Here is a 16,969-nt window from a genome sequence, read left to right on the forward strand (position 1 = left end):
GGAGCTCAGCGTCATATAAAATTGACCTCTGCCGCCCAAGCACAGAAAAACGCCACGCATCACTTGATGTGCTCTGTGGCTTCTGTTTAGTGTTTTTCTGCACAATGGTTCACCTTTAAGTCACACTTCAGCTAATCAGTAAATGCATATCATGCTTTCCCAACAACGGAACTTAAGCAAATAAAGAAAATTCAGGCCAAACAAACAGAGCAGTTCGTGATAGAACGACGACTGAAAGACAGAACGAAGAACCGACGAGTACACGTGGAAATTTAATTAACCTTGTGGCAGCGTTCATGGAAGCAGACACGAGCTGCCAAAGCACTTAATGAATTTCGCTGATAAGAAATACGGCAGCGCTCAACAGAGGATTCTAATCAGCGGAATGGAAAACAGAGCCCACGGATAACTTTTGTGCGGTATTTTCAAACTGAATCCTTCGTTGTGCTCACAAAATTACTTTTGATTACGTAACGAAAGGAAGGATTCTGCTTCGCTGATGGCTCTTTCTTCCGCTTCCTACGATATTTCACGTTGATTTCTGTGACACGAACAAGTCGCGCTCAAACTTGTGGCTCCTTTACTTTTTCGGTAACTAACACTCGACCGAACAATTTTCTTCTTTACGGGCAGACGCTGACGGCCAGCTTGTATGTTCCAGTTTTTCTGTTAGGCTGTGCCCTCAACGCAGGTTTTCTTTAGGCTCTCTCGTGTTACAACTTCGACAGTGTACGCTTTGGGTAGGTACGCGTTCTCTGCTTTTGCTCAGTGTTCGTCCTTGTCAAAATCATTATTTTTTTTGCTAGTAAGAATTGCAGTTATGTTGCATTTCACACTTTTTGTCGATTTTGTTTCAGCAGGGTTGCCAATGCCACCACAAAAACAACGATATCCAATCAAATAGAGCATCAAAGGCGCTTAGAGCACAGCATCTCTTAGGTCAGTTACGTATAGTGGATTCAAGCTTGGCCCTGCAGCAGAAAGCTTGATGGCGTGGCACATACCACGTCTTGTGATGATACTGTCAAGTTTCCTGCCCGCTTTTCTCAGCCCTTGCTTCCCATGTACATGTTCGCCACTGTAACTGCGCAATTCAAGCCAGCTTAGCCTTTTCAGCAATTTTTTTGAAAAAAATGTGGGGCATTACGCGAGTTTTGGCGTGGCAAGGCGCTTAATAGTTTTCCTTAATTATGAATCAATATCATTCTTGCGTTGAAGAGCAAACTGGTGATACTATTTCATGCCAATTGGTGCTGCCTCCGTCATTTAAGCAGGGATCGACCAACCAAGGGTAGTGTTAATTTGGCAGTATTCGTTTCGAAAGGGTATGAATACTGAGGCTTTAACTAAAAAATTGCAAAGCTCACCGTTACGCGGGTTTTATTTCACTATTCAAATTTTAGTACATGAGCGAGATCCTGAAGAAGGCTTTCGAAGCGAAAACTGTTGGTAATTGGGTTCCTAGCTTCTTCTGAAGTAATAGTTTGGTTTATGGGGGCTTAACGTACCAAAGTGACTCAAGCTATGAGGGACGCCGTAGTGAAAGGCTCCGGAAATTTCGAACACTTGGGGTTCTTTAACATGCACTGAAATCGCATAGTAAACGGGCCTCTAGGATTTCGCCTCCATCAAAATCCGACAGCCGCGGCCGGGACAGAACCCGCGTCTTTCGGGTCAGCAGACGAGCCCTACAACCGCTAATCCGACACGGCGACTGCCCTCTTTCTTGTACCAAGCAACAACGCGCATATAAAAGCAGTATTACCTTCAGTTTCAAACCCCATTCAGACTGAATGGGCTGCAATTTGATTATGTATTCTTTCTGATGCGCTGGGAGATAACGGCTTTGCGCACTCGGACATTTCAAGCAAATATTGAGGACACTTAGGACTGGCCTAGGCAAAGCCCTTTAAGCGGCGACATACCTCAACAATCGACGGCTTTAATTGCACCCTTTGGCCGAAACTAAAATGTTCCACGCGTGTGATGTACCGGGCATGTTTAACGAGCGTGTTGCATACATCAGTGCCAGACACTTCCGAACTCATAGGACGCACTATACAATGCGCCAATGAGAGCGAACACTCCGTCCTTGCCAACGACTGCCATCGCTGAACTAGAAAACCCAGTAAACGGGAGGGCCGACCTCACCCGTAGGTGACCGAGGAGTGATGAGCACTGGGCCATGGTGCTCTTCCTCCCAGGCGGTGACCACCACGTGCTGACTCACGTGGCTGGGCACGGGGCAGCGCACCAGCAGAGCGCCACCTCTTGGTACAGAGCCCGGAGCGGACCACATACGCAGCTCCCAGTCCTGTGCCACCACTGCGCAAGAAAAGCGACAAGTGAAGCGAAATCATATGAATAAGGGAGATTAATAAAGTACACCGCTTAATCGTGACTCACCATAAGTGGTCAGCCTGACATTTTTTATTGCCTTTCACAAACTGCAGATTTTGTTTGGATTAACATTATTAGAAAATGCTTTAAAACTCTGTTTATTTACACATTGCACATGTGCTCTAAAGTGTGGTGACCCAAGGCACTAAACTGAACTCAGGTGCGCTCTAGAAGCATACGACAATTGACTGGCCTGTCTAGAGTAATGGTGAGGAACCCTTTGGTAACTGGGCCAGAAAAAGAGCGCAAAGTTCACTAAAACCTCACTTACCACAGCTGTCTTTAAATATTGCTATTTTTCACCAGGAAACAGTGTCACGATTTTCTTTCATTTGCTTGTTTTAAAAAACACAGCGCGGCACAAGCGGAACAGCACGAGAGGAATTCTTTATTTCAAAATTACCCTTAACTTCGTATGTGAGATCAAACAACAGGCTCAACTTGCATTTTCCCTGTTACGCCTTATGTATTTGAGAACAAACCCTCGCTGTCTTCATCATGCACAGCATTCAGCGAAGGGGCCTGTCACGTCCTGCGTAATCCGTGTTTTCAGTCATCATTTTTCTCTGCTTTATTCTAAACTCCTCTTAGGCTTATACTGCCCTTTCTCACAAGTACTTTCCCAATCATGGAAAGTACTCTCACAAGCTTTATCCCATGCCACCTAGCCATCAGATTCTTCGACCGATATATACATAAGTGAATCGAAAATCAAAAACAGGCTGTCTGGCCTAAGCGATTAAAAACGGAATAATCCCATTTTCAGCACAGTGAAGTACTCGCGGTATTTACCTCGACTTAGCACTATTTTTTAGGTGACTCTAGGTGCTATGCGAAAGATGGTGCAGCCGTCAAGGGCAGCCCTATGTTTTTCAGTCGAAGGCAACTGCGTTCTACTCACGGAATCGGGCTGAATTTCACTGGGAAGGTTCATAAAGAAACGTTTTAAAAATGTTGAAATTCGAGAGGCCACCCGTTTCCAAAATGTGCTCCCGCTCTGGCTACCGAGTTTTAGGACCGGCAGCACCAGTGATGAATAGAAGCTCCTGTGTGTAAGTCCGCCTTTGCTCAATATTTCCCATATTACAATAAAGTGTATGCTAAAGGCATGCGTCATCAATCCATGAAAAGGCAGGATAAAAATGGCATGAATAACCAGCGCCCATAGACAACAAAAGCAGGTTCTCCATGAGGACATCAACGCAAGGCCTGCCGATAAAACAGACATTCTTGCGCTCAAGAATAAGCCAAAACTCTAATTTTAAATTCCCTCTCAAGAGAGCCGAACGAAGAGAGATTACAAAGCAAACGGCCTGCCACTTAGTCGCTTTCTTGCGTTTTTTTCTCTTATTTCTCTTGGCACGAAATGCAGAGAGGACGTGGACTTTCGTGGCTGTACTGCTAACGCATTGGCAAAGTTCACTTGGTGACTAAATTAGAAACTTTCTCCGGCCTCGTGGTACCGAAATTTGCAGCACGCAGTGTGTGGAATTAGGACATCCTAAGAGTCCTTTGTATTACTTCTTTCTTCTGTGGTTAACGTACGTTTAGTTTCGACCTAGTTTTCGACCACGCTTCTGATTACGAAAGCAGTTCTCATTTCACAACCGCAACTCAGACACATGCTAGCAAACCTAAAAGTAGAGTTTTGCTTTTTTTGCAACGACACAACTGGCGAGGGCGCATACATGGGGGGCGTAATGACGAGAGTTTCGCGGTCGCATGTCGCGCCCAATAGACGTCCGTAAACTCAATGACCGATGAGAATCAGACACGCTCTCATGGACTCAATAAACGGTCATCGTCGAAAACCGGAATATCACCCTTTGAACCTCGCCTGGGCACGTGTGCGTGGTCGATTGGGTAATTGCCCTAGTCCCATAGAGTGCGGACATTTTCAGACATTTTTGGCGTGTATGTAGCCGTAATCCTGGTGAATGACCACGCTTAGAGCAACAGAGCCAGAGTAACGGCTTACAGGAAATGAGATGGAGGGTCTGCGAGCAATAAAGCTCAGCCAATCAATGACTGATTGAAAATTTAAATCATGATGTTGTCTCGCTCGAAACAGACATCACGCACTATGCAAAGGAAAAAAATGCCTCTAAACGTAACAAAAAATTCAACGTTTATTCTGTCTCCTTTATCTTGTCGCTATCGACCATTCAAGAGAATGTTGCCCTTTGTTCCTTAAAATGAAATTTCTCTCTGGTGGGGAGTCATTTCTGGTGAAGATATGTTATCGACAATACAGGTTTACGAAATGCGCTGAGCGAAAAAAAAATTATTTGCAGTCAATCACGCAAGTGAATCACCTGAAATATTTGAAATTGTTTGGCAACGAGGACGTTTCATTAGCTGGTAACAATGCCATGCGGTTGGGTAGCCACGCAAAGCAACAATGCTTTTTTTTCATGAACATGCATATGAAAATTGGATTTGGGGAAAGGAAATGGCGCGCCATCTGTCTCACATATCGAGTACCACCTGAACTGTGCCCTAAAGGACGGGATAAACCAGGAAGTTAAAGAAGAAAGGAAGAAAGAGGTGCCGTAGTGGAGGACTCCGGAATAATTTCGACCACCCGCGGATCATTAATGTGCACTGACATCGCACAGCACACGAGCGCCTTAGCGTTTTGCCTCCATTGAAACGCTGTCGCCGTGGTCGGGTTCGAACCCGGGAACTCCGGATCAGTAGCCAAGCGCCCTAACCGCTGAGCCACCGCGGCGGGTGGCTCATATCGTTAACGTCTCTGGGCATATCGTTAATGTTTCCGGGCAATAGTACTTTGCAAATTTTATGATCTTCACTTCAACTACCGCGCTATGATTTTAATATTAACGCTAACTTTCAAAGCATTTCCTATTAGAGGAATATTCACTCGACCTGGATACGCCTGGCTAATGTTATCGCGTTTCGAGAAAAAGAAGGAAATATTCATGAGTGCAAGAAGCGCTGTTGAAGAAAAATAGTCGACGCAGAAAAAGGATTTTCCGTTCGTGTTTCGCTTGTTATTCCAACTGATGCTTCGCGGTTTTCATGATTTTTTCGTATTTTTTTATCTTGTGTATTTCCGAGACTGGTGAAAAATTTCCGCTCGAACGTCGCGCGAGGCAGGCTGCGAAACAGGATTGAAATCGATATCAGACTCCGCGCCGGGTTCTTCTCGTCTGATCGGCCTGATTGAGGCCCCACCCACGCGGTGTTACGAACCCACCGTGTCCTACAAAGCCATCGGCGCGCCGAACGAACAGAGCACAAATGGCGAGAAAAGGTCACCCCATGGAATGAACATGAAAGCGGGAAGAGGCCTCTTACTGGCTGCCTCTCCTGTCTTTATAAGAAGCTTGTTCGCTGGGAGAAAAAATAAAGGGTGACGAAGGAGTCCTTAAAACATTGAGCAGAGCCGGCACTTTTTTTCTTTTCGACTGCGTCTGGTTGTCAAGGTATCCACAGCGTAAACTCTGCATGCCTGCCCAGATGCGTTTATTTCTTCTTCTGCGAATGCAAATGCAGCGTGTCTCTGCCTTTTGATGTTTGGTTACAAATGAAGTAGAAGGTGACTGCACCAGCCTCGTTTACACATAGAACTACGGTATATCTGCACTTTACGAGCAACTTTCTCGTTGCGATGTAGGGTAGCATACTGGGCGTCGCCTCTTAACCTCTCTGCTTTTTCATTCATCATTCTCTCTCTTCTCGTTGCAATAAATCCGCTATTCGTATCTACTGCACGCCTGCCGTTATATTAGTAAAATGAGAAAATTCTCATTAATTTGTTTGCGCTGGGAACGCAATGCTGAAAGCCACGATAGGTAAGCAACAGTCTGTTATGTACTCCCCAAGTTTGTATTAGCGAACCTGAGCCACATTCCGAGAATGTCGGCTTTACTCAACTGCGGCTGTCTCCTTTGTGTGAGCATGCGCACTGACAGGGATGCACCGGCAGGAATGGAGGAGGCAAAGCAAAAGAGCTAGAAAAACTGCGAAAGAGGCCTCTTCAGGAAGATCCTTATCCAGTGACCCCTATAGCACCGGGTGGGATCCTATTGACGCGCATCTCAAGACGGTGGTGGGAAGCGAGACGCGTTGGCAAACAGCAGACAGCGCCTTTTACACGGACGAGTGGCCAGCCCGGCGGCAATGCGGCGGGTCGGTGCAATGCCGCACCCCAGTCTCAGGAGGGACAGCTTCTCAGATAACGCTGCTAATGCTCTGGGCCAGTGGCGCAACCTGGCGGCGTTCCACGTAGCCACGGGTCCCAGCTTCGCTCTTCAGCTCCGCATTTTGGTGCTTTTTTTTTATGTACGGCAGAGTGGCCCTCGTCAAGGAAAAGGTATTCACGAGTGTCTCAATGCGCTAGAAGAACCGTTCCTCTACAGAGTTCCCAATGGCCCAACACAATACAAACGCCTTTGAGTCTGTAATGACGCGATGATCAATACCTTAAAAGCTTCCACCAAATGTTTCACCAAGTTATGTTTACGTTTTGTGTACCCACCATCAGAAGATATATACCATCGAGTTTCCTGCAGGGGTACTGATTAAGCTGTGGACCAAAAAAGGCTCCCCAGCCAGCCGTCTTAGTGCGGAAAGAAGTTCAATGTAGAATCCCAGCAATACAATGCGACTTTTACACGTAGGCAATAGATTTATTAACCGCCAGCGGCTTCTTAAACGGGGACAGCATATCAACGTCACAAGTCGAATGAGATATTAGACGAGTGAGATTAAAACTAAACAAAGTCGAGGAACCACAGGCCACTAGCCAACGTCTCGAAAACAAGGTTCGTCTTGGTACAAACTTCGCTTTTTCGAAACGTTGGCTAACCACCTGAGGCTCCCCTCGAATATTCTTTGTTCTGTTTTGAGATGTCAAGAATGGCACATTCTTTCTTTCTGTCTGCATTACAGGATTGACTAGCTGTGCACAGCGTCCAACGTTGTATAAAGCTAGCGTCAGTTTGAGAGGAAAGGAAGTCTGCTCTGCTGTATCTTCAGCCTCATGACTGCCAATATTAGGGGCCATGATCATTGTAATATAGACTTCAAATATTGTATTTATTTAGATATTTCCCTACGCAAAAAAAATGCAGAAGATCCTTACTTTAAAATGCAGTGAAAAAAATTAGGTTGGGCACTGGAAACATGGTAGAAAAACATGAGATATTGCTGCCACTAATACGCCGTAGTCTTCAACAGAACGAAATGCTGAAAATAAGGCACGTCATGTCGAATGTTAGCCCTCTATATACGGCTACTCCGGTTAGTCTATTAGACATGTGGGGCTAACACATGCAATATCGATCATAACTTCTTAAGTTGGAAAGCATATAGTTGCATCTGAGGAGTGGCTGTGAATGCCGCTAGCTGCCTTTTAATATCAGGGTGAATGATGCCTTCTGGGAAGCATGCATTACTATAGTGCCGGATCGTAAGTTCTGCAGGAAGATACGACGCTCGCGGGAAGTAATTAAATGGACACCACAGCAGATTCTACTACGTTAGATTTGTGCACGCCTAGAAGAGAAAATCTCCCGTATATTCGAGATCTAATCTGGAAGACGAAGGGCAAGTAGACTTAGTGTCCACTTTCAATCACTGCAGTTGTCACAGGACACCGGTATTTAACGAGTTAGGTTAGGAGTTTAACCATAAAATTCGAAAGGTTTCCGTGGTGTTTCATGCGAGTTGGATGTAAAGCATAAGTCACCGCGTTGCCGGGCACTGCGTTCGAAGAACCCACCGGAAAATTCGATTGTGGGATCTCAAGAGCATACTTAAGGCGAGCCGTTGACTTGCCGGTCAAAACATTGCATAAAATCTATGTGATTGATTTAAGTGAGTATGCGTTAGCATTCTCAGCTGCAGCAGCTGGCAGTTTCATGCCGTGCGAGCGGGTGGAGTCATACAGACCGTCAGCCACCCTGTGACACGCTGTACCCCCGTTCCGCGCTCTATAGATCCAATCCAGCAATTACAGTCCGAAAAGTTTTAACCCCTTTGTATTCTTCCCCGCCCGCCAACCGTCTCCTCCCATACTCTTTTCGTCCTCTCCTTTCGCACTCACCTTCTCTTTCCACTCCCCTGCATGTGAGGTGGATATATCACACTTTCTCCTGTTTTCTACCTCCCGTTCGAGGCTTCAGTGGGACGGATGGACGGACAATTTTCCCGACATGGGAGCTCTAATGCTGACTCATTAAAATTAATAAGGGACCCGTAGACAGCTCAGGGTGAACGCGACGGCCTGGTGAGACGCAATTCTCTGCCTGCTAAGGCTGGTGTACAGCGCAGTTCATTGTATTTTATTTTGTGTGGCGACGTCAGGAGCATTTGCCGTGGCAGGGGAACACCTAATGCACCTGTGAAACTACCGAATAAGGAATGTTCATACCCATCGATAGCTCGCGCTGGAACAGGAGCGGAGACGGCAAAAGCGTAGAGTTGCATGCCCCGGAGAAGGCGTTAAGCTTCATCGTTAATAAGTTTGGCAACCTTTTGGGCTGATCAGCTGTTAAAAAACTTCACTCACGCGTTCTCGGTAAACCTGAATTCTTCGGGGGCTTTTAGATATGGACTAATTCATTTGTAATAATGAACGTTGCAAAGCATCCAATCTGTTCCTTTAGTTTGCATGTATTTGATGTGTCAATGAAGTAAACGTGAAACGATTGTAGTGAACTGTGCGTTTGTAATTTAATGCCAATGTCGCGTTCTCCAAACCCCTGAGATCTACTGCCATTTTCAACACGAGCACCGACAACAACTTGCACTCTGGGGCCTCATATTTTGTGTCTATTGTTTTCCGGTTCATTCTTTTTGGCCCTTTATTATTGATAGCCCTGATTTCTGACGCCATGATTGACACCAAGGCTAGCAATGTCAGCGGCCTCGTCCTGTATGCAAGGCAGGGCTGTCCAGCGTCAACGACACAAAAATATTGAGTCGCGAAAAGAGTATTCCGAACACTGCTCATCTTTACCATTCTGACCGCGATACAGGATAACGTGATAGTTAACGACCACATCTCTATTCTATCCGATGTACGCCGAGGATAAATATTTTAAAAACATGCATTATACGATGTTTATTCTTCATGAGCCGTACAACCAGGGAGATTAGGCGAGCAGCAGAAGCGACACACTGGTATGAAGTATTCCGCGGCCGGGTGTGAATCGCATTTAAAAAGGAAATTACAAAAACTAAATACCGCTGAAGCGATGAGAGTGCGATAGTTCCTGACAACGAGTTTTGAGATTCCTCTTTATGCGCCTGTCTATTATGAACTTATTCTTACGTCCATATGTCCTTGCTTATTGTTATGGTCTTATTTCCTTGCTGCGTCGGTATGCCCACCATTGTTGTGTATTGGTCATTTATTCTCTTTATTGATTATTTAGAATTTATAGCCATTATGTTTGCTCATTCCTAAGTACTTAATGGTCATCATCAACTATTGTTAACATTCATAACCTGTCCACTGCGCTCTCTATGTTTTGTACTGTGTATTGTGCATTCTGCGTGTTCTAGCTGTGTGGTACATTAATGAGAATTAGGCCGTTAGTTGGGATTTCTTCATGTATGCGAAAAAAGTGGCTTATGCCGCTGTCAGGCGCCAACCTCTCCTTTTATGTCCAAGTAAATGAATAAAAAAAGGTGCTCGTGACACCTGCACCCCATGGGTATAGTTATGTACGCATTTTAATATCCTGCTGAGAAACCAGTAATAGTCCAACTCCATTACATCCACATAACTTTTCGGAGGCTGAGCCCTGTAACTGGTACCACGAGTATAAAACAATCACTGAGTATCACAGGCTATCAGAAATGTCTCTTGTATAAAGCCTGGGGAAAATTAGATGTAGATCTGTTAGCTACAATTGCTGAGCATCTCTGCATCTCGGGAACCATTTTTCCCTTTGTCAAACTGCGCCAAGTGCTAAGGTCCCGTACGGAAAAATTCCTGACTTATATTACGACTCTCAAAGCGCAATAAAGCTTTGTATAGAATGGATGGAAGGCTCAGTGTCATAAAGGCCTTCACCTCCCAGATAGTAACATTATGGAAAAGTGTGACTCTGACTAGCGATCTGCCCAAGAGAACGCTCCACTAAGTGCGTTCGCTAAAGCAACGTTCGTTTCCTCAGTCCTGACCATGGCTGCACACTAATGTGAAAAATCAATAATGTCGGCAATATTCATTCTCTATGACAGAATAATAGCGCTAAAACGACAGTCTGAACTTTTTCGCCAACATAGAAATGGGTGAATAAGCTGAAATTGGCCAACGTGCGGAAAGAGGTCTTGACAAGCTTCAACTTGCTATTCAGCACTTTGATATTATCAATATTCTCACACATAACGAAATCAATTGTCAGGAACTCGTATCTCTAAAGCACCTACGAAAAGTGAAATGATTTAGGAGGAATAATTTTAGGTGCCTGGGGAGTCACGCGCTTCCTGAATAAACAAGTTTTTCTTCTCTTCCTGCTTTCCTTTCGGTTCTTCAAAGCTAGATGCACCGAGAAAAAAATTCGACAAAGGTGCACTGTAATGTGGCCCACTGTGCAGCTTGTCAAATAGCCGCGGGAAACAGGAGACTGCAAATAAATTCAACAGGCTTAGACGAATGAACAGGAATGGGAGCCGTTCGGCGGGAGAGAAATCAGTTCACAAGACACGTACGGCGAGCGAGGAGAGTACAAATAGAGCAACCCGAAACGTAAGAGAACAAACCAAGCGTTACTGCAAGCAGGCACTGTAGCAGTCTTTCTTCACGGAACACTGTCCGCTGCCGGTCTTCAGGCAGATGTTCTCTAGAAAACATCGTGAGAACCAGGCTTCATTCAATGTCACACTTTGAACTCGCTACCGCGTTACAGTTTCGGCTTGTCCAGTCAGTCCTCTCAAAATGTGATTGAACTTCCGCCGTGCAAAGACGGCCATCATGAGCGGCAGAAGCTCAGAGGTTGAGAGCTGCGCGCATATCGAAGGTCGGCCACAGTTTTGCCTTCGAATGAAAACGGGCACCGACAAGCACTGTGTAAAAAGGAGTGAGGAATTTTTTTTCTCCTTTTTGGTACTGTACACCTCTATTTTCTCCCTCCCTGACAAGATTGCGGGAACAAATAGTGCTCTCCTTTTCCCGCTGCTGTGCTCCCGCCGGTGGTTTTGCTGGTAGTTGGGCCTCGGGTCGTAAACCTCTTTGCCAAGGAGAACCGTAAAACGCCGCTGGAGTTTCAGTTGGGCCTTGACCGCATTGAAAACAAGGCCATGCCATGCCAGGCTAGTGTGCGCTCCACACTCGAGCGCTCACCCGATACTCAGCGTATTCTGCAGAAAGGTGCTAGTCGTCCTGGTTTTTGCGCAAAATAGCAACACGCGCCATTTTTTTTTAAGATTTTTTAAATTGGCTAAACTCATTGGTTTCCTTTGGGTACGTGTTTAATTTATTGAGAACGCAACGAGCGACGTGGTTCAGTAAAGCCATGTACTTGCGATAATAATATGCAACCTTTGTCCATAAAGTTCCGAGACTGAGTCTATTTAAAAAGATGCGTTTAACACTGAAATCTTTCGTGCAGTACCCCTTCGAAATCGCCTTCCTTGCAGTCTATACACAGCTTCCAACGGTTCTTGAGGTCTTGGAAACAGTTGGAAAACGCTTCTTTTGGTAGGACTGTCCACTCTTTTGTCGTGGCGCCTTGAATGGCCTCCATGCTATCCATTTAGCGACCTTTTAGGGCTCTCTTCACACAAGAAAACAGGAAAAAATCGAATGGAGAGACGTCAGGCGAGTATGGCGGATGGAGAAGTGCAGTAATGTTGTACTTGGCGAGAAATTTTGTCCCGCTGAGATCTGTATGCGGCCTTGCGTTATCGTGGATAAGGCTCCACTGTCCAGATGCCCACAAGTCAGGGCGACGGCGTCGCAGTCCATAACGAATGTGTTGGAGCACGCGGATATAAAACTCCTGATTAACTGTCTACCCTTAAGGGACGAACTCGTGGTGTATGACACCTCTGGCATCGAAAAAAACTATCAGCATCGTCTTTGTTTTGATCTTCTGTCACCGCACCTTTCTCGACGCCGGAGAGCTTGTGGACCGCCATTCGGCACTCTGCCCCTTTGTTTAAGGATCCTATTGAAAACTTCATGTTTCGTCTTCCGCAATGATGCTGTCGACGAATGCAGCATCCTTCTCTGCCTCTGAGAGCAAATCAGCGCTCACAGATGTCCGCGTGTCCTTCTGGTCCTGTGTGAGGGAGTGCGGCACAAGTATGGCATTCAGCTTTTGTTTCCCCAAGTTCACACGCAAAATTTGGTGACATGTTTTCTTACTAATGTAGAGAGCTTCTGATAGCATGCGGACTGTAATGGTGTGGTCTTGCTGTAAGATTTCCCTTATCCGAGCCACGCTGTTTTCATTCCGTGAGGTTTAAGATCGCCACTGCCTTGTGCCGTCTTGTCTTCCACCGACGTCCTCTCGAAAACGAACCTCTTGTGCAACTCGAAAACTCGCACCCGCGATAATGTCTCGTTGCCGCAAGCGTCCCGAAGGAGCTCATACGTCTGTGTGGCAGTCTTTGCAAGATTCACACAGAATTTTGTGTTTACACGCTGTTCGAGGTGGACGTCCATCTCTCTACATTCACTCACAGTAGAATGCGCAGACGACTAGTGACAACGTATTTTTCTACAAGTACAATCTAGCGTCTGCCACAGCAATTAACATAAACAACTCAGGTTAGCCCGAAAAGATGGCCCTGCACATACGCACCAACATTCGTTTTGGAGAATCATTTCTAGAGAAGAAAATAAATCAGTCTCGAAACTTTACGGACAAAAGTTGTACTTGCATGAATTTGCTCTATAATTTACTTTGTCAGGATCAATTTTTAATTCATTGGATATTTCGCAAACTGCACATAACAAGGGTAATCTTGTTACCATTACAACTTTCTGTTTTGCGTACAAGTTTAGTGCGTGCTCTCAACGACTGCTCCCCTTTCGCCCCCTCCCCCTACATCCGGCTGCTTTTGGAGGACAGATCCCTCTATTACTACTCGTACTCTGGCTCTTCCATCAACTTGATGTTGGCGAGGTGTAGAGCCACCAGTGACTAAGGACATACCACAGAAAGTGGGCAAACAAAATATTGTTATATTTCTCTACGGAATAAAGGAGCATTCGCCAGCCATGCCAGCGACTTGCGCTCTTAAATAAGCTACTGCTTGGCAATAGTAGCGCCACATCGCGGCGAGCAAGCGAAAAGACGTGTCAAAAGAGGTTGCATTCTAAAATAGGCGATGTGGCTGGCATTAAAACAAAACAGACGGTGGTCTTGTATTTAGCCATGCAGCGCTTCAGCACGACGCCCACAACCTATGTTTACATAGAATATAAAACTGAAGAATATAAAACAATAACATTTGCTGTTCAGTTTTAACACACTAGAGAGGATGTTCTACAGAAAGGCACCCTATTTCCCGTTTTTATACTCAAGTAGTGCTTCCAAGATTACCTGGCTGCTCATGTTAGTCCTCGCGTTCAGAAAGCAAAGTTATGGGATGCACGGTTTCACCACTTCCGAAGAAAATTGCCAAAAATAAAACAACGCGAGAATAGCCACATTTCTTTCGTTATTTTTCTCGTCATTCACTACGCCATTTATACACAAGAAAAATCCATTCTAGCAGTTTCCTACTGTATTTACCCCAAAATAAAACGCGAAATCAAAACAGCAGGCACAAGCTTTACGAGCTCCGTTCTTACTCCGTTGATTTCCGCCGCAACTTGCCATAGCAGCCAGGACATACAATGTCATCAGAATCGTTGCATTTTGGGCCAGTTTGTACTTCATACTTTTGGAACCAATTGAGCACACACAAACGGGACATCAAGAAGGACATACGGAGGCGCAAACTTCAACTGGATTTTAATAAGGGAGTAATTACTCATTGGCATCCACCCAAGCGCAACTATACGGCTACAAAGGAAAGCTAACAAAGAGCTTTGTCAAAAACTTCGCAGTCAAAGAAAAATTTCGTCTTGGTCGTACTCCATCTTGGGGATTCCTATAAACATTTGATGAACTGGATTTTAATGTGATCGCCCAAAATATATGTGCTCTCAAAATTCAGGATGATCATTCAGATGTGATAACTAAGAGTTGGCTGGTACTTCATAGCTTTGAAAATAATTGAGCACACACAAAACGGGACGTCAAAAGAGACATACACAGGCGCAAACTTCAACTGGATTTTTATTGTGATCGCCCGAAATATGTGCTTTCACAATCATAATGATCATTCAGATATGACACAGAAGAGTTGGCACTGCTCTACTGCCCCATATTCTTCAATGACCCGCCTGAACTCCTGCGCACCAAGTTCCAGCAGTCGTGTATGAAGAAGGGCAGCAAAAGAAAGAAAAGCTATGGCCCAAAGTTTTTTTTAGTAAACTTTGCCTCCAGAATCTAAGACCTTAAATTTAATTTCCAAACTGGATGCATCGCAAGCTCGTCCCGCGAGCCAATTATATAGGATCCACTCTTCTTCCACTTTTGTGAACTTTCCCTCCGATATACCGCACTTCATCGTTCGACAAAGAAAGGACGAAGATACGCCAGCACCCGCACGCCCGTATCGGAAGTGTATTTGCACCCGCAAACGTTCGAGTTTTAAAGCTCTGATTCCACTGGCTCTACAAAGAGAAGACAGATAGAGAGAACTAGCCACTGCACTATTGAAGTTTACTGCCGAATGCGGGAAAATGCTCATCGCGTAGCTCTACCGCAACTTCCAGAAAAGTCGAAGTGACCGCGAAAAAAAGGATAAAGGTGTGCAACCAGTGACTGCATTCTTTCTCGCGCAGCCCGCGTAGCTGGCGTTGCTAAAAAAAACGTAGCAACGCAAACCCACTTTTGGCGCGAGAGGGCTGAAAAGAAACTTCACGCTGTCCCCGAACAGGGAGCGAATTTATTTAGGACAACGCTGCTGGAGCGTAGGGAGTGAAGGGTGCGTGGAGAATGGGGCTTAAAACGCCGCTTCGGGTAAATTTTGCGGAGCGCGGATAATTAATAGGAAATTGCTCGCCCGCATGCCTGTAGCGCGCGTCGGAGCAGAAAGGGAGTTGGCTTAGCGGCTCTCCCGTGCTCCTCGGGCACTCAGAACTTTTTTGTGTGAAAAGAGGGTCGAGTGGGGCGCCTTCCGTTCAGCCGAGTGCAGAACGTGGCAGTGCTTACGGGCAGCTTAGTGCGTAATGGGGATTCCGCGGAAAAGCCCGCTTCCTCTTCCGGTTCCGAAGCCGGCTCCGCTGCCGCCGCCTCCACGGTTCCGGCGGTTTTGACGTGCACGGGCATTAAACGTTTGCCTAGTCTCAGGTGACAGAAAAAAAGGGTGCGCGACGCCGAACGCCATGCCGCTCGCTCTGTGGCTGATTGCGCTCCTCTGATTCATTTTGGGAACGCACGTCATATCTCACAGCCCTGTTCTCGACGCATGATTAGTGGCCAACCTCCGAACGGTGAACTGTGACAAGAAAAGTTTACCTCGTAGTGCTGCCCTACTGAGAACTCTTAAAGGACTATGGACACGTATTTTTTTTTCTTCGAGATTGTTATTTTATTGCGTAGGTAGGGGTTCAGAACAGTGGATATTAGACCTGGAAAGCTCGAGCGCAAAGTAATTATTTATTGCCAGGCCATTTAGCACAGTCAGTTTCGGTTTCGATCTCGGAGGGCACACGCATGGCGTGACGTCAACGTGATGTAGGAGGCCCACACAAGCGCCCCCTGACGGCAAGGTCGTGGCCACGTCTACGCACAATCCAGTGACGCGTACAAGGACCTTACGGAGCAATGATCAAGAAGGTTTCGACTCGCCAGGATGCCTAGCGAAATCCAGCCTTGTGCGTCACGGCGCTCTGCTACGCGTCATATGTATCTGCATGACGTCACGTTGTTTATATCACATCGACTGCTCGTCGTGGAGAGGTCGCTATCGACGGGTATAGAATGGTGAGGTCTCTGTACTACCGGTGGTTAAAACCAAACTAAAATATCTTCTCGGCCAATGGAAGTGTTACTATTTACCTGTGGGCCATCTCCGTATAACAAGGAAGGCGGTCATATTTGTTTCTGACCTTCATGATTTCGTGTCTATCGTCCTTTAAATCTGCAGGATTGGGTCCTGCTGATCTGAATGCGTTTGCACGAGCGGAATTTTGATTTCTGTACTTTGTTCCATGCCTTTTATTGGCACTTTCCCCTGGATCGCCTGAATTGTATGATTTTCAGCAAAAAGGAAGCATTTATGTGTTGTTTTTTTCTCTGGTATAAAGAGGGGATCTGTTATTCTTCAACCTAATAAAAATCATGCAAAGTGCATAAATTAACGCACTTAAGTTTTATCTCTGGAACAAAATGTGGATTTTTCGCTTGATGGGACTACTGAAAAGGATGCGGAGTCTATGAGGATATAGCATGTGCTTGACATGAAGCCTCTTCGAGTTCCTTGCTGCCGAGAAGTAGGATGGCTTTTTACTATTTTTCATGTTATA

At 45.7% G+C, this 16,969-nt stretch overlaps 1 protein-coding gene across 2 annotated transcripts in view; it reads right to left on the reverse strand.

The window, feature by feature from the left end:
- Nucleotides 1-16,969, reverse strand: part of LOC144128756 (cell adhesion molecule Dscam1-like) — a 129,256-nt gene that overhangs the window by 50,986 nt on the left and 61,301 nt on the right. For both annotated transcript variants that reach the window (XM_077662413.1, XM_077662414.1), the window contains exon 4: nt 2,152-2,325. In XM_077662413.1, the coding sequence (XP_077518539.1) occupies nt 2,152-2,325 (174 nt within the window). The remainder of the gene's footprint in view (nt 1-2,151; nt 2,326-16,969) is intronic.

This window comes from Amblyomma americanum, chromosome 4, assembly GCF_052857255.1.
Source record: "Amblyomma americanum isolate KBUSLIRL-KWMA chromosome 4, ASM5285725v1, whole genome shotgun sequence".
NCBI classification, from domain to species: domain Eukaryota; kingdom Metazoa; phylum Arthropoda; class Arachnida; order Ixodida; family Ixodidae; genus Amblyomma; species Amblyomma americanum.